Genomic DNA, 18,116 nt, shown 5'->3' with positions numbered 1-18,116 from the left:
AACAAGGTGATTCCCAAAGAGCTGTTAGCTGAAAACTTGGCATATCTCAGCATAGTGTGCAATGTGTCCTTAAAACATTAGAGGAAACTGGACAAAAGAAGAAGTGTCAGGCCTAAAGAACTATCTACAGCAGATGAACAGGATCTGAAAGTGATGTCCTTAAGAAAGAGGAAAAAATCCAGCAAAGACCTGACACAGGATCTGAGAGATGCATCTGGACCTTCAGCTGATCCATCTGCTGTTGGCCCAAGCCTCATCAGAAATGGGCTCCATGGAAGGGTGGCTGTCAGGAAGCCGTTCTTAAGGAAGGGAAACAGGGAGAAAAGGCTGAGCTGTGCCAAAGGACACAAGAAGTGGGCTGAAAATCAGTGGCAGCAGGTCTGATGGAGGGATGAATCCTCCCCAGAGCCCAGAGCTCAACATTACTGAAGCAGTGTGGGATCATGTTGGCAGAGAACGGAACAAAAGGCAGCCCACATCCAAAGAAGAGCTTTGGGATGTCCTCCAAGAAGCCTGGAGAACTATTCCTGAAGACTCCTGACTTTCAAGCTTGTTAGAATTGTACAAGCTCTGTTTCTACCTTATATACTGTATTATACTGTGTATATACTGGTAAACATGGTTCAAGACCTTTTCACGGTGCACATGTGACCAAAACCCTCAATCCAAATGGTGTCAGAGGACATTTGAAATTAAATCAGTTAAACTCAAACATCACAATCACAACATCAAACAACAACTGTCTATACACAATTCAGTCTGGTAGTCTCTGTCGTGATGTCATTAAGATAGTCCTCAATTTTTATCATTATCGTCTGCAGAGTGCAGCAGCTGGCGTCTTTTGCTCCACACACAACCCTCACAAAGGCTAATATTGTTTTGTTTAAGCAGCCTGTTTTAATTTGTTCTTCCCCAGATGCATATATTGGTTTCTGCCCAGATCAGTTTAGTTTGTGCAATATTTTGGTTTGGATCTATGTTTGTGGACTCCCTGAAACTGCAGCAACTTTTTGTTTTTATAGATAGATAAATAACTGTGCTGTCCAAACTTTCCGTTGCCACGGTTTCAACCACAGCACCGGTTTGCTGTTGAAATGAATTGCAGAAATAAGACGTGTTTTAAGTCAAGTGTAATTCTATAAAGACTTTCAGGCCTCACCTAATGTTTATCTTGTGAATTTACTGAGTGTGCGCCACAGGCATGTCTAAATGAAGCTGTTAGGAACATTAAACAGCTATTTTGTGGGACCAAAGTAATGCGCAATTGGATCCAAAGGTTCCTGTTTTGCGACTTTTTCACATTTTACTTTGAGACTGCTTTGGTCATTCATATATTAAGACGGATGTGTGAAGTGTGGAGTGCTCAGGCAGCAGAGTGACGAACTCTACTACATCACCTGGAATTCCCTCTGAGCTTTGGCCGATCTTGGCCCACAGCCGTACGGCGTCACTGCTTACGTCCTACAGAGGGTAGGTCAGCTGTGTTAGCTCAATACGCAACTCCATTCATACAAAGCTGATAAGGCCTCACCTCTGACGCCACTGCTCGTCTCCCGTTGGGAAACTTGCACTCTTCCTTTTAAACTCTCTGGCTCAGTTTCCTCTTCCGTGTGACACACTTCTGGTGTTTTCTCTCGGCTATGAACTCGGAATAAACCACTTTTGAGTATCTTTAATGCTGATCTTTCCATGTGATACATGAATCTCAGGATATCACTTGAATCCATTTAGTTTTAGTCTGTCTCGATGAACCTTTTGAGTTTCATATTCTGTCTCAGCTCCGAGCCTACTGATTCCAACTAAGGTTCAAATTAGTGTTCACAAAGGATTATCAAGGGAAATGTGTTTTTAATAGGGGTGGGCAACGATTAAAATGTTTAATCTAATTAATCACATGATTTCCCTGATTAATCACGATTAATCGCATTTGTACACAGAATCCAAAAATTTATTAAAAAGTAGTGAATAGCTTTTAGCATTTAGTTTTATTTTAAATGTGCTGCCATATGAATGAAAGTGCCATAACATTTGTTGTGCAAACACACTTTTAACATCAGCATCTTTCTGTAGTTTTTATGTAGAAGCCTCGCTCCACTGTCTGTTTCCTTGAATGACTTGCTGCTATCAGTTGTGTGTTTTGCCTTGAAGTGATATTTTAGACTGGAACTACTACGCTGAGAAGACAATTCAACTTGGCAGTGTTTACAGATGACTTTGGTTCTGTCGACTCCGCCGTCTGGAAGAACTTTAAAATGAAAATGGGCGAGTAAAAGTTCCGTACCCTTCTCCATGTTTGGTGGATCCGCCGATTACTTTCTTTTCCGGTTCCGCAGCAGACAGCAACAGACTTTTACAAAATAAAAGCCTGTGAGCAACAGACTTTTACAATAATAAAATAAATAATAAAACAGGGGTGGTCAGTAGCGTAGTGGGTTGAGCAGGCGCCCCATGTACAAGAGGCTATAGTCCTCGCTGCAGCTGGCCCCGGTTTGAGTCTTGTATTGGACGGCCCTGTGCTGCATGTCGTTCCCCCTCTCTCTGCCCCCTGCTTCCTGTCTCTCTGAACTTTCCTATCCATTAAAGGCACAAAAGCCCCAAAAAATATATTTTTTTGTTTGTTTTTTTAGAATAAAATAATTAAAAAGCTTTGTTAATGCGCAATAAAATATGTATCGCCGTTAAATAATTACCGAGTTAACGCGATAATAACGAGTTAACTCGCCCAGCCCTAGTTTTTAAGCATGTTTGGGGCTCTATCAAAACACTTGGGGACAGCTTATAACCTACTTGCCAGAATTAAAAGTCTTTCTTTCTGTCTTTTGACGCTCGTGCAGTGACGTGTTGCAGTAGGTGACGCAGAGGGTAACTGCTCAGGCAGCATGCAGGAAAGTTTGCCTTATGGATAAGTGACGGAGTCCAGTGAAAAATCGATGGACCTCCCCAGAGGGAATCAGTTGGCTTGGACAGTCCTTGTTTGTTATTAGTTCTGGGTCAGAGCCAGTGGTGGACAGGCTTATTTCTGGACTCTGGATGTTGATGTGTGAGTCAGTCCATCACTTTGGTCCATAGTGAAATGTCTCAAGACCAACGTGAGTGTTTGTTATGTTTCCTATGAAATCTATTAGCATTTATTGTCCCAAAAAGATAGGTTTTGGTTCGAGTCTGACAAAGTTTTCCCACTTACAAAGAATGGAGAGGTCTGTAATTTTCATCGTAGGTACACTTCAACTGTGAGAGACAGAATCTATCTGATATAATAGAAAAACAGAACTTAATATTTGGTACAGAACCTTTGTTTCACAACTACAGAGGTCAGACGTTTTCTGTAGTTCTTGACCAGGTTTGCACACACTGCAGCAGGGATTATGTCCCACTCTTCCATACAGATCTTCTCCAAATCTTTCAGGTTTTGTGGGCCGTCGCTGGGCAACACAGAGTTTCAACTCCCTCCAAAGATTTTCTATTGGGTTCAGATCTGGAGACTGGCTAGGCCACTCCAGGACCTTGAAATGCCACTCCTCAGTTTCCCTGGCTGTGTGTTTCGGGTCATTGCCCTGCTGGAAGACCCAGCCAGGACCCAACTCTAATGCTGAGGGAAGCAGGTGGTTTCCCAAAATCTCGCGAAACATGGCCCCATCCATCCTCCCCTCAAGACGGTGCAGTCGTCCTGTCCCCTTTGCAGAAAAGCACCCCCAAAACATGATATTTCCACCGCCATGCTTCACGGTTGGGATGGTTTTCTTGGGATTGTACTCATCCTTCTTCTTCCTCCAAACACGGCGAGTGGAGTTTATACCAAAAAGTTCTGTTTTGGTCTCATCTGACCACATGACCTTCTCCCATGCCTCCTCTGGATCATCCAGATGGTCATAAGCAAACTTGAAACGGGCCTTAATCAATGACGGCGTAGTGTGTTACCAATGGTAACCTTTGAGGCTGTGGTCCCAGCTCTCTTCAGGTCATTGACCAGGCTGATCCCTCACCTTTCTCATGATCATTCATACTCCACGAGGTGAGATCTTGCATGGAGCCCCAGTCCAAGGGAGATAAACAGTCAACTTGAGTTTCTTCCTTTTTCTAATAATTGCGCCAACAGTTGTTGCCTTCTCACCAAGCTGCTTGGCTATTGTTCTGTAGCCCATTACAGCCTGGTGTAGGTCTACAATTTTCTCCCTGGTGTCCTTAGACAGCTCTTTGGTCTTGCCCATGTTGGAGAGGTTGGAGTCTGATTGATTGCGTGTGTGGAAATGTTAGGTATGCATCATGAGGTTACTACTCATACTCAAACTACCCAAGATGCAACATAACGTGATGTCGCCAATCGCCATTTCCTGTCAAAACGGCAGTTTCAAGCTAGCTATAACGAGGGTAGGTTCACTTCCTGTTTTCAAAACAAAAGCACCAATTGTATCGTAATGGCTTTCCCTATGATAAAAGGCAACGGGTATTTTATTTTGTGAAAATAACCGGAAGTGCGTTGCTCACTACGGCTAGTTTTAGTAGCACCGAATTCGTCGGAACAAAATTGTAAATAGCCGGTATTTTGTCAGGTTTTCAACACGTTGGGGATCTAAACGACTACTTTCTTGCCTGAAAATGTTTCAAATGTTGATAAAGTTTACCGAGTTTAGAGCTTAAAGGTGGGGTATGAGATGTTTTCTGGAGCATTTTTTGTCATATTGTCTGAAAACCTCCTCACGACCCCATTGCACCCACTAAAATAGAATGTTTGGAAAAAAATTAACATTTTAGTCCATTGTAGAGGGTGTAGCAAGAGGAAATGTCTGACCAATAGAAGTAACGATGAGAGTTACTTCTATTGGATTCTGACATGCCAATCAACCGTCAGCCCCCCTCCCCCCTGCGCGTTCACAGAGTCGTGACTCGTTCATGTGTTTTGAAGGCGTGGTTTCAAGGGGTGGGCTGAAGGGAGAGGCAAGGTTGTATATTTTCAAAAATATAGCTTGCAGGAACTGTTTTTCCAAGATCTCATCCCCCACCTTTAAAGGGGAACTCCGGGGCATTTGAAGCGCAATCCCATTGCTCGAGGTTGTCAAATACTGATAGTAGGACACAGACAGGTGCAAATCGGCGCTCCCTGTGCGGAGATTGCGCTGTTTGCGCAGCCTGTCATGCGAGGCTAATACGTGGTGGCTAAGGGGCAAGCGCTAACCCTTCCACATAAAACAACAACTTGCACACTGCAGAAACGTCACACCACTTTATAATCGCATACTTATATTCTGCAATAAAATACAAATGAATTATTCGATAATCATACAATGTACTTTTCTGGATTATTTTTTAGATTCTGTCTCTCACAGTTGAAGTGTACCTACGGTGAAAATTACAGACCTCTCCATTCTTTGTAAGTGGGAAAACTTCCAAAATCGGCGGTGTATCAAATACTTATTTTCCCCACTGTGTGTGTGGTGAGAAACTGGATTTAATTGATATTCTGGGCAGATTTTACCCCACAAACTCCTATCGGCTGGATGAAACATAAAAATATTTTATGATTCAGTTTGAAGAGCAGACGTCCTGATTCAACAAGGCGTTCAGTGATTTAAATGGTGCAATTAAACATTATAAAACGATCACCAGAAAGTGAGCTGATGCTTAACTTATTGCATTTAGTGTTTCATTGACATCCACAGGAACAGTGCACCACACTAATCTGTTGAATGTTATCAGTGCTGCTCACAAAGTTCTCAATGGAGATATCTGCACATTTCTTCCCACCCCAGTAAAGTCTGTCTTCTCCTAATCATTCATGTTCACTGTGAAATACAACTTCCTCAATGTGACATGTTATCTCTGCAGACAGATTAAACCTTATGTGTTAACGTCTCTTTATAGTGCTGAGATGAGTGTTTTCATATCACTAAATGCCAGAAGAGTGTTAAGCAATGTCTTTTTAAATGGATACTTTTACTATTCTATTAACTATTATTACTATACTATTAAAAAGTATCCACTTGAAGTGTATTTTATTTGTGTTAGTTCGTTTTTTTTTATTGTAGTTCTAAATTGGAAGATTATTGTGATCTTCAAATATTAAAATAAAATTATATTTTATTATTTTAATATTTTTCGTCGCTCAAAATATGCGTCACACTCGCCCCCAAAAACGCTGTGTATTTATCATTAATATAATACATCCATGATGGCATTTATCGAGACTTTCAACCCCAGGTAGGCCAAGTATGAAGAAATGTAAGAAAAGAAAAATATTGGTGAGAAGGAGACCTTCAACTCGGCGTGTTTTTAATTTTTTTTTTTTTTTAAGAGTTCAAAATGTGTTCATTACATAAATAAAATTTAATTTTCTCTGTAGCACTTCAAGGATTCTGTCTTCAATAACAATATCTTCATTTTCGATGTCAAAAAATGTTTGCGGCTCCCGGAGTTTTCTTTTCCGTGGAAACCGGGTCCAAATGGCTCTTTGAGTGTTAAAGGTTGCCGACCGCTGGTCTAGTTTATCAAGTCCAAACGAGCATGATACAATTTTCACAGCAGTATTTAAAATGTCTGCTTCAATTCACTTAAAACTTGGACGGAAAGTTTGCTTCTGTAAGGTGCATCAACTGGGAAAAAGACTTAAGAGACACCTTTATGTCCAACTTTTGGTTGGTAAATCAGACTCGTATTGTTTTCTCAAATTTCTCAAACATCAAAATACCACACTACTTTATCAAATGCAAGTGACATTTTTATTGCACATAAATAGTTTTCGGCCCTGAGATGGACCCTGAATTGGATTAAGCAAGTATAAAAAAAATGGATGCATGGATGGATAAATAGTATTTTTACTCGTTCATGAGTTCATGAGGTTAAAAAAACATGATTATATAAGCTGTGAAAAAAAGAACACAGGAGATAAGACACAGAAACACCTTCGTAAATGAACAACTGGAAAAGTAAAAAACAAAGCGTTATATAAGGCCCGAGCACAAAAACAGGATGTTTGGGACATGCAGTAAACGTATGGCTTTGTAATTATTTCCTCAGATAAGGCTGCAGAAAAACAAGAACATTCAGATGGTCCATGAGAGGCAGACCACGGGAGTAAATCATTGTCAACACAATCAGACAAAAACAATTTTGTCTTCGCCAAGAGAAGCAATGTAAGATGTTTTTCCTTCGTAGCGTTACAGATTCATTAACAGACGCATATGGAACAAGGTCAACGCAACCCAACATTTAGGGGAAAGTTCATGCTAACCCTTCTGTGCACTGAATTTAATCTGCGTATGAAGATCAGTATAAATTCTATGGATTTTACTTTCCACTACTAGTGCAATTAGTCAATAGTAGTAAGTGAAGCCTTTTTTAAAGAAAGTTTTTTACCAAGTGAAATTACTTTAATTATCAAAGTGGCAGCCAATAAGCTCAAATGGATTTAACTGTTTTATTGATAAGAAAATAGCTTCCTATAATCTTATTTAGCACAGGAAACACAGCTCAATCCTTTACCAAAGAAAAGAAAAGATAATTCCATCCAAATTCCATCCAAAGTAAGCAAAGTTTCATATTTTATTATATACCAATTTGACATGTAAGCCAAAACCTCTGTGCTAATAATGTGCTAAGATTATATCAGAAGTATCTATAATGCTTTTAGTGGAATTACTTTTCAGCAGCTGTAGTCAGACGAGGGTGACCAGATTCACCAGATGTGGGACAAAGACTCTGTTTGTGTGGGACAATGTGGGTAGTCTAAAATAACTAAAGAAACAAACATCTCTATTCTGCCCCTTATCCCCGGCAATAATCAATCCATAACAAAGAAGCACACACAACTCTGGTCAATCATCACTTTCTTAACACTTTTGCCCTGTTTGTCCTCTCTGACTTGTTGTTTTTACCACAGCAGAGCAAAGCTAAAGCACCAACAACAGCACCAACACAACCAAGAGCAGTCCACGGTTCTTCACTTGGTCTGGGTTAAAAATCCAAACTACTTGGGTAAGAATGGAGAACAATCACGATCAGGTCTAAAAGAGCTTACATACCTTCTTTTAAATCTTGGCTGTTACCTTCATGGAAGTCATTTTTACAATTCACACCAGTTCACCACCAATTCACTACCAGTCGAGGTTTTACCTCTTTGAGCGTAATTAAAGGTTGTTTTGACTTGCATGACCAACATCCTATGTTTTTTTTTTGTCTCCTTTTGTGCTTCAGATTTGTTCAATCAATCCACAATCGCCCACAGTGCTTTCGTTCTACCAGAAATGACTTTTCTCACTGATATCATAACAGTCCCCTTTTTGCTTGAGAGCTCAAATATCACAGCCATTCTGTACTGGATTTCAGCCTTGTCTTGTCTCCTGTTTAAACATTCTCAAGATTGTTGATCTTAAATCATTTAAGTCTCTTGTTGAGGAGGAAATCCCTCCTATTCTTTACTTCTGGGAGACTCTTTTATTTATATCAAGCCATGTTATTGATTCTCTAACAATCAATTTATTTCAGTTTAGTTTTCATAGTGTCCCCCGTATATATTTTGCTTCTCATTAGCTGATTGTTCTGTTTTACTTGTAAGTGTAACACACATTGGAGATAGCAGCAGTAATTACTACTGTGAGTCACCTTTATTTTGAGCACATGCTACCATTATCAGGTCACAAGTGAACTAGAAAAGTGTTGCATAAACATCTTCAGTTTTAAATTTCAATCTTGTCTCGTCATCGTATGTCATGCGTCATCACAACCAGAATCATGAATCATTTTTGAATACTTTTATTGTTGTCTCCCGTTTTAAGAGCTTCTGAGAGCTTACAACAAAACAGACCCAAGAGATACTTTTATGGTATAAAAATAAATTAAGGTAACAAACAACAAGAAACAGAGAAAAAACATTTTCCCCTTGTTTGAGGGAACTGAGCAAAACTGGACCCTTTATGTGCCATATTCTTCTCTACGCCAGTATGATGTTCATTTATAATAAGTTAAAATTAAAAAGACCTAAGACATAGAATTGGACAATACATTGCAAAAAAACAACAATGATAAAAGAAAACGATGTCGCTACAATTGCACATGGATGGTTGGAAATGAAATATTTCCTATTAAATTCAGCTGTCTACAACTGTGCCATCCGACTTCTGAAAATAAATCTAAAACCTTTAAAGTAAAGAATCATTTTTAAAGTATAGTAGTTGGAAAAAAATAATTACGAGGACCCGTTTTCTTTCATAACGGTTGAAAGGCTTCATCTTTAAGGATGGAAAACTTGGAAAAGTCAATACATTAAACAGTGATTCATATTCTGTCCGAGAATTTAAGCTTCTTGCCTCGCGGATTTTATATTTGTCATTCTAGGATTGCTGACATTCTACTCTGAGATTACAGGCGAGCTGTGTGACATGCTGAACAGGAATCACCGTCATGTCCCTTCGGAAAAGCTAAGTCGTGGCTCCTTCATCTTCACATCTGCTTCACCCTCTGCTCCAGGAGCTCCAGCTGCCGGGCCACCTCGTTGGGCAGGTCCTTGTTCACCTGCATGGTGAAATATCTCCTCACCTCCTCCACCTCCCTCTGCCAGAACTCCTGATCCAGGGAGAACAGCTCATCCAGGTCCACCTGATCCTTCAGGCCCTGGAGGTTCAGGGAGCTGGAGCAGGGCAGGTAGCCCACAACTGAGGGCATGGCTCCGGCCTCGCCGTTCACCCGCCTAAACATCCAGTCCAGAACGCGGATGTTGTCGCCAAAACCGGGCCAGAGGAAGCCAGCAGTGGGGCTCTTGCGGAACCAGTTGACGTGGAAGATCTTAGGCAGCTTGGCACCGGGACGGTCGGCCATACTCAGCCAATGAGAGAGATACTGTCCGAAGTTGTAGCCGAAGAAGGGCCGCATGGCGAAAGGATCATTCATGATTTCCTTTCCTGGATAAAACAAGCAAAGAGAGGCAGCCTGGGTTAGTTTGGTGTCAGTTAACAAAGACAAATGAAAATCCTCTTGCTCAGATACTGACCTCTGTGCTCAGCTGCAGCTGTGGCCTCCGACCTCATGGCTGCTCCAACAAACACTCCATGCTGCCAGCTGAATGCTTCATACACCAGAGGGACACCTGAAAGGGAGCGGAGGGATTAGTATAGTGTCTCCTAAGGTTCCTCTCTAATTTTACTGGGGCTTTAGCTTCCAAGCTTTCCGTTAGGTTTCCGCTCACCTTCTGGTCTGCGCCCTCCGAAGATGATGGCCTCAATGGGGACTCCCTCTGGAGATTCCCACTGTGGGTCGATGATGGGACACTGCCCGGCCGGCGTGCAGAAACGAGAGTTGGGATGAGCGCAGGGTTCCCCTACAAAGAGAGAGGGGGAAAAAAATCATTCAACCTTCCTGATATGCGTACTGATGACACTCTGAGGCTCGATGCTTACAGCAAACTTCACTCTGTTTATGTGGAATTTTAAAGAAACCCCCGAGCTTCTTACCGTCTTCTGAGCTCCAGGGCTTGTTCTTCCAGGATGTGATGGTAACTCCCTCGGGCAGGGCCTGGTCCATTCCCTCCCAGTACACACCGCCGTCGCTGGTCTCTGCAACATTGGTGAAGACGGTGTTCTTGATAATGGTCGCCATAGCGTTGGGGTTGGTTTTGACTGAGGTTCCAGGTGCAACCCCAAAGAAGCCATTCTCAGGGTTGATGGCGCGTAAGTTGCCTAAAAAAAAACAGGATAAACTATTGTCAGTTTGGATTATTGTTCGTATTTTTGCAGTTTTAATGTCGCTGAGGATCACTTGATCGCTCACCTTGACTGTCAAACTTCATCCAGGCGATGTCATCCCCTACACACTCAACCTTCCAGCCGGGCAGCGTGGGGCAGAGCATGGCCAGGTTTGTTTTCCCACAGGCGCTGGGAAAGGCTGCTGCCATGTACTTCTTCTCCCCAGCAGGGTTGGTGACGCCCAGGATCTGAACAGGAGGAAATGTTCCATTAGGTTTTTGTAATGAGCTTTGGATGAAGTGGAATAACTCCGCTGTCTGCTGACATTTTTCCTCTCCTTACCAGCATATGTTCGGCCAGCCAGCCTTCCTCCTTGGCGATGCGTGAGGCGATGCGCAGGGCGAAGCACTTCTTTCCGAGCAGGGAGTTTCCTCCATAACCGCTGCCGAATGAGACAATTTGTCTGCGGTCTGGGATGTGGGCGACTAGTGTCTGCTCTGGGTTGCAGGGCCAGTTATTTACCAGGGACTCTGAAAGAATAATGAGAGAATTGGTTCATTTGAAACAAAGTTCCACATTTCTAACAGTATGTAGCAGCAGCAGATCCTAGTTGTCTTCAGCTACTGAGTGAGAGTAAATAAAAAGCTTTTAGACGTACTTTTGAGTGGTAGGGGGCAGCCGACAGAGTGCAGACAGCGGACAAAGTCACCGTTTCCTAGGGCGGACAGCACAGCCGTCCCCATTCGGGTCATCACCCTCATGCTGGCCACCACATAGGGAGAGTCTGTGAGCTCCACTCCTATCTTGGACAGAGGGGAACCTACTGGACCCATGCTGTAGGGGATCACATACATGGTGCGACCTGAGAACAGGGACAGAAAGACATTTATCATTCAGTGAAGAAACAGTCAGGGGAAAAAGGACCTTTCTCCAGCTGTACTCTACTAAACTAAGTATTTAAACGTTACATCTTTCTTTTGTACACTGGAAAAAATAGTAAAAATAAGTTAAAAAAAAACAACAAATACAAGACGTTTTTGCTTGAAATAAGCAAAAAAAATCTGCCAATGGAACTAGTGAAAATCGGTTTGTCAAGATTTCTTGAAATAAAATGTGATATTTAGGACTTTTGAGATAAAAGTGATCTTGAAATTAGCTTAAAAACCTCTTCAAATGTAAAAAAAAAAAGCTTGTTTCATGTGAAATATGACTCAAAACAAGATGTTTTCAAGACTTTTTCACTTAACAAGATATTCAAGATGTATTGTAATAAAAACAAGTCCCTATATCTGGCTGAAATGGTACTTGTTAGGCAATTGTGTCTTATATCAAGTGTAATGAGATTCTCAATGAGACAAATATACTTGGTAAGATTTAGATTTTTTCCAGTGTAGTACCTTTCATACAGCCAGGGAATCGCTGGGCCATGGCTTTGTCGAACTCTTCCTGGGACATCCAGCGACCCAGCTGGCTGACTCCACCATCGAGCGGCGTGGGCACCGTGTCCCTCTGGTTTTGGGTAACAATAACAGTCTTACTCTCCACACGGGCCACATCCCTTGGGTCAGTTCTGGCTAACCAGCTGCAGGAAGACAAAGAAAAAAACGAAAAGTGAGATATTTGGGCTTCTTTCTGCTTCCAGTGAAATTCTAATTTAAAAACACAAAAAGAGCATTAAGGGATGAACAATCGAAATGAACGGTATGTTTCCTTTTTCAGCCGCCTGAGAGCTGCTGGTGAGCATTCCTGCTATGACTCTGCCAGCTGTTTTTTCCGGTTTGACAGTGTTTATACTGGTTCCCAGTTATGTTGTCTATTCAAACAGCTGATGACGACTGAGTGACGCAAGCTGTCACCAACAACAGCATTACAGCACAGAGTCTTGGCTTCAAAAACAACTGGAGCTACTGGTATCTGAAAACAGCCTGAGGCTATACCTTTAAACATTACTCCTGCTTAAACCAACCAACCTACCAGTTCTCATATTTGGTGAGCTTCTTGATCATCCCCTGCTCTTCCAGCTGGGTCAGGATGGCATTGTTCTCCTCGTCAGAGCCATCACAGATGTGGAGGGACTCAGGCTGGCACAAAGCCACATTGGTCTCCACAAACTCCTTGACAGCCGGGCTGAGGGCACTGACGTCGCCCTGCAGGATCCTGGGACTTCTGCGGTTCTGGGACTGGATCTGAGGAGGCATGGTGAAAGGGTCTGGAGAGACAGCGAGTCGATAGACTGAGCGAGAGAAAGTCTGGAGTAAAGATGTAGGTGAGAGTTGAAGGAAATGGGAGAATAGATTGAGAGGGGCGTTACAGAAGAGAAAAGGAGGACAGAAAAGTTAGCAAAGAAAAGTCATGGTAAGGAAGAGAGGAGGGGATGAATTAGGGCAAAAATAGAAGAGAAGCCAGGAAATGAGGGAGAGAAGAAGGGTAAATGGAAAAATATAGATGAATTAGCTTTGCACATACATCTACAGAAAGCATCACATTTGTTCAATCCGCTGTTTAGGATTTCTTTTTTACTAATTTTGCAGCAGATTTTACAAAATTCAAACAACTGTTGCCTGACGCAGGTCAGACAGACTAAGTGATGTAACATCATCTCTGCATAAATCCCACTTTCTATCTTTCCGAGCATCACACACACACAGGAGTATCTGGAGAAGAAGAACGAGAACCACAGAAAAGAGAGGCCATCGGTTTACCTTCAGTACTTTGTTTGCTGCAAAGAGCCGTTAGCTTGTCGTCATCGGCTGAGGTATCTGTGTTGCAGAGAGAGATGAAAACTCTTGATCTGTTGTACCTGCTGTGGAGGTTTGCTCCTTTTATACCCTGGGATGTCCCTTTGGGGGAGGGAGGGGGAGGAGGAGGGATAGGGTGTGTGTGCGCACAATCCTGTCGTTTCCAGGAGATATGAAAAAGACAGGGTGTTACAGACTTTGGGTTAATCAATAATCAGCAGCAGGACACAATCCTGCCTTCATGCAACCGGTTCTCTCTGCTGCTGACTGAGTGCTGATAGCTGGCATCGATCCCAGAGACGGGCAGCTTCAGTCTTTCTCTGTAACACATATTCCTGAAAGGAAAGGCCAGGGTCAATGTATGCATTTATAATTAAAATTCAGTAACATGGAAAAAAATTACCAAAAAAGTTGCTGGAAAACTTGTGCCATTCATTGCTTTGTGGTGTAAAATATAAGCACATTTTCATGATTTTTACTCAACGTTTTTCCCCAGAAATCCTCCCCCCCCCGCAGTGTCTTTTTCTGTTCATTTTTATTCAGATAACTGGAAATTCGATTTAAGATGAAGAAGAAATCCGCTATCATTAACCTCCCCGACCCCTCTGAGGAGTTGCGAAAGGTTGAGCTTTGGCCTCCATCATTGAGTGATGTAAGTCCAGGGTTCACCATCGTCAGGCTGCGGTGTGACGTGGGCAACACTTTGGCTGGCCTCCTTTGTATTGGCTGACAGCCGGGGGCTTGCCCCGGTCTGGTCAAAGGTCAGCCAGGGAAAGGGGTGCGTGTGCGCGCCTGCGTGTACTCCTGTGCATGTAGTCTTTTCTGGTAAAGTCCTGAATCTTGCAGTTGATTTTTAAGTTGGAGGTAAGTTCTAAATATTAGTTGTTGCTGAGGTAAAAGTGGCAGTAACAGCCGTCTTCTTACCACTTTTAATTAATAATCAGCGGATTAAAATGGCAGAGGAACCCAGGTGCAGAGTGTTTGATGATGCGTGGATGCAAATGCTGTCAGTGGAGTGGCTGTTTTACAAGCTGCAGCTTTTCAGTTCATCATTCCTATTCTCTCTGTCTTCACATTTTTATTGTGTTTGTTTCCAGAAACACTATCATATCTTTAAAAATGACCAAAGTGCTTTATTCAGTCTTAATGGGTGATATGCTGCTGTGTGTTTAAAACAGATTCAATAAGTGAAAATTGTGGCAAAACATTTTAATAGGGCTGGACGAGTTAACTCGTCATTATCGCGTTAACTCTTTAATTATTTAACGCCGATAAATATTTTATCGCGCATTAACGCAGGTTTTCTTTTTTTTTTTTGAAAATAATAATTTTGGGCTTTTTGCCTTTAATGGATAGGAAAGTTCAGAGAGACAGGAAGCAGAGAGAGGGGGAGCGACGTGCAGCAAAGGGCCATCCGATACGGGACTCGAACCGGGGCCAGCTGCAGTTAGGACTATAGCCTCTCGTACATGTTGCACCTGCTCAACCCACTACGCCACGGAGCACCCCTGTTTTATTCATTTTATTTTATTTTGTAAAAGTCTGTTGCTCACAGGCTTTTATTTTGTTAAAGTCTGTTGCTGTCTGCTGCGGAACTGGAAAAGAAAGTAATCGGCGGATCCACCAAACATGGAGAAGGGTACGGAACTTTTACTCGGCCATTTTCATGTTAAAGTTCTTCCAGACGGCGGAGTCGACAGAACCAAAGTCATCTGTAAACTCTGCCAAGTTGAATTGTCTTCTCAGCGTAGTAGTTCCAGTCTAAAATATCACTTAAAGGCAAAACACACAACTGATAGCAGCAAGTCATTCAAGGAAACAGACAGTGGAGCGAGGCTTCTACATAAAAACTACAGAAAGATGCTGATGTTAAAAGTGTGTTTGCACAACAAATGTTATGGCACTTTCATTCATATGGCAGCACATTTCAAATAAAACTAAATGCTAAAAGCTATACACTACTTTTGGATTCATTTTTGGATTTTGCGTACAAATGCGATTAATCGTGATTAATCAGGGAAATCATGTGATTAATTAGATTAAAAATTTTAATCATTGCCCAGCCTACATTTTAATCAAGATGTACAGAAACGCATGTTGAACATGTGACATTTACTAGACATTTAGTTGCACGGCTGAAATAATGATTGACACATTATTTCACTGAAACCCTGGGGAAGATGATATATTTCTTAAATTCTCATATACTTACTTAACCTACATATTGATAGAACTTTGTTGAGTGATTCCAGCCCAGTCTAATACTCACGGAACAGAAAAACTATGTCTTTGTGCTGATGAAGATGAAATCCGTATTCCCTTCGTGCCATACAGTACGACTCTCAGTTGGTTATCTGCTTCTTGTCTCTGTTATGTTTTGTGTCTTTAGCTGAGGAGGCAGAACTTGGCAGCCAGCAACCCTACAGGGTCATTTTTAATGCAAGCCATGGGGATTTTCCTAACCGTAACCACCTCATTTGTAATGACTAATCATAACCATGTAGTGACAAAATAGCAAATGAAAGCAAAAACAGATTTCTATGAAAAGTTACTTTTTTAGTGCTCAAAAAACTAATCAAAATTGACTTCCCTGTCAGGTGTGTAGCAGCATTGACTTCCAAATGTGGACTTTTTCGCCCGTTGAATGAGACACAACAGTCAAACCCACCAATTTCTGATTAAATTGAGGTTTTTGTTGTGTTTAGTTGCATAAAAACAGCAAAAATCATGTCTATGACCTCGACTCAATGGATTACGTTTTCACATTTCACATTTCGCCGTGCGTCTTGGTTGGAAAACTAACACGATAAACATTTTATTTAATGAATTTTGTTTCCAATACTACGGTCTGAAGATCTGAAAAGTTTATTTAGAGTTATCTGTACGCAGCATTGTGCATCCGGCTTGTACTGGTTTGTTCTGTCCCACAAACCCATGACCATAAGTGTATCTGTGATTTCATTCAAATACCACATTTATTCAAAAAGCGGAAGCTTCTACAGGGTAGTATTCCTTTAACTAGTCTCTTTTAGTTAGTAACGAGGGGGGGTCTAGCAGCTGCTCTTGCAGAAACGGGGTGTCACTTTTGGACCAGATGTTGTCTCTTTATTCCTTTTTCTTTAATCGGTTCTTCTTATTTTCCTGCAGTGGTCCCGGTTGGCGGTTCTGTGCAGGCAGATGTGACCCTGCAGCAGTCAGCAGAACTTTGCAGGGCGGTGAGACTGAACACTGCACAAGAAGATTAATAGGTGAGACACTCAAAGTTGCACCCGCTGTTGAAGTGTTTTATGAACCGTATTCTCAGCTGTAATAAACTTTCAGTGGCTGTAAAACTACCAGAGAAGACAACCTGGGGGATCTTTAACCTGCCCGCTAAACTCCATGACACTCATGTCTGCTATCATTTATCCTATTTGAATATGACTGCAATGCTACAGAATGTGACATAATGTAAATGCCTAATAGGAGCGAAGTGTTTGTTTAAATGTATTAGACTGGTAAAACTGTCCAGGGTATAACCTCATCCAGTGCATTCTGGGATAGTCTTCAGCTTTCCAACAAGTGTGACAAGAGTCTGAACTTAGGATCAACTCAGTGGTTTTTGTTCATGCTCTTTTGACCCAGCTCTGTGGTCTCTGTTAAGCTGAGCTCGCTCACACGTCATCTGACATGTTCCTCAGTGGGATTACGTCACAGTTTGCAGGCTGTTTTTACTCGCTTGGGAAATGCTCGCTGTTCATCTGCAGCCTGGAAAAATATGCAGAATCTGAAACTCTCCTCATTTTAACCCTCAGGCAATGTGGGCCTTCAGCCCCATGTTTTCCACAGCTGCTCCAGCTATGGGCCGCTTGTTTCAATTTACTCACTTTGTCTCGAATGCAACCATATTTCCTCAGATAAAAACCACACTGCAAAAAGCCAGCTTTCAAAAACGAGAAAAAAAAAGTACAAAAATTAGGTGTATTTTGCTTAAAAATAGCAAAATTATCTGCCAATGGAACAAGAAAATGTGGCTTGTCAAGATTTTTCAAAACAAGTAAAAATATCTTATATCAATTAACCCACAAATACCTTAGAATTAGTGTATTTTAACTAATAACAAGTAAATTTTTCTTGATTCTAATTAAATACATGTTGTCTATTTTCTCAATATATTGAAAAATATTTTTGAATTAAGTAAATGCTAGAAGCCATTATCTTGACATAGTGGTATGCACTAGGCCTTATATTTTTTTAAACCAGCTTGGAAACTGTTGATATTCTAGCTTCAAGCATGTACTTACTCAAAACAGGTCATAAAATCTCAGTAACAAGCTGGAATATCTTATTTAGATAATTAAGGAGAGAAAAACTTAAAGGATAAGACCGGTTTTTTGACATTGGGCCCTTGATTTCACATTATAACATGATGTTCTACTCACCCCTGCTTGTTGTTGAACATTTGGAGCTGTTCCGAAGATATTCGCGAGGCGTCTGGCTGCTCTCTTGAGATTTTTGGCCATGAAACGGTTTCCTATGGGCAACGTTATACAGGCACAAACTATGCTGTTTATAATTTATTAATTACTCTACACTAGCACTGATAACGTGGAGGTGCGTCGCTTACTTAAAAAAATCCGGGTTATTGTAATTTTGATTTTTTTTGTCGTAAAGTGGGTGTTACTGACGTCATCGTCGTGCTACTGCCACAGACAGCCCACAGACCTGC

The 18,116-nt window shown here is 41.6% G+C and overlaps 1 protein-coding gene across 1 annotated transcript; it reads right to left on the bottom strand.

Moving 5' to 3' along the window:
* Window positions 1–8,760: 8,760 nt before the first annotated feature.
* On the bottom strand, window positions 8,761–13,450 carry pck1 (phosphoenolpyruvate carboxykinase 1 (soluble)). The gene is made up of 10 exons (XM_075462002.1): window positions 13,373–13,450; window positions 12,645–12,919; window positions 12,068–12,252; window positions 11,329–11,532; window positions 11,013–11,200; window positions 10,756–10,918; window positions 10,440–10,664; window positions 10,175–10,306; window positions 9,980–10,075; window positions 8,761–9,890 (listed from the first exon to the last, which is right to left on the bottom strand). Exons 2-10 carry the CDS (start codon window positions 12,866–12,868, stop codon window positions 9,433–9,435), a joined length of 1,875 nt encoding a protein of 624 aa, XP_075318117.1. The 5' UTR covers window positions 12,869–12,919; window positions 13,373–13,450; the 3' UTR covers window positions 8,761–9,432.
* Between the last annotated feature and the right edge of the window lie 4,666 nt (window positions 13,451–18,116).

The sequence above is a fragment of the Odontesthes bonariensis genome, chromosome 3 (assembly GCF_027942865.1).
Source record: "Odontesthes bonariensis isolate fOdoBon6 chromosome 3, fOdoBon6.hap1, whole genome shotgun sequence".
NCBI classification, from domain to species: Eukaryota; Metazoa; Chordata; class Actinopteri; order Atheriniformes; family Atherinopsidae; genus Odontesthes; species Odontesthes bonariensis.
Note: the sequence above shows the minus strand (reverse complement) of the source record. Positions and strands in the feature narration are given on the sequence as shown.

Coding starts and splice junctions, on each gene's coding strand:
- pck1 (XM_075462002.1), bottom strand. CDS start 12,868: ATGCCTCCTCAGATCCAGTCCCAGAACCGCAGAAGTCCCAGGATCCTG. Junction 11,533..12,067: donor ATTCCCTGGCTGTATGAAAG/GTACTACACTGG, acceptor CCCTGTTCTCAG/GTCGCACCATGTATGTGATC. Junction 10,076..10,174: donor CGGAGGGCGCAGACCAGAAG/GTGAGCGGAAAC, acceptor GCTCCCTTTCAG/GTGTCCCTCTGGTGTATGAA.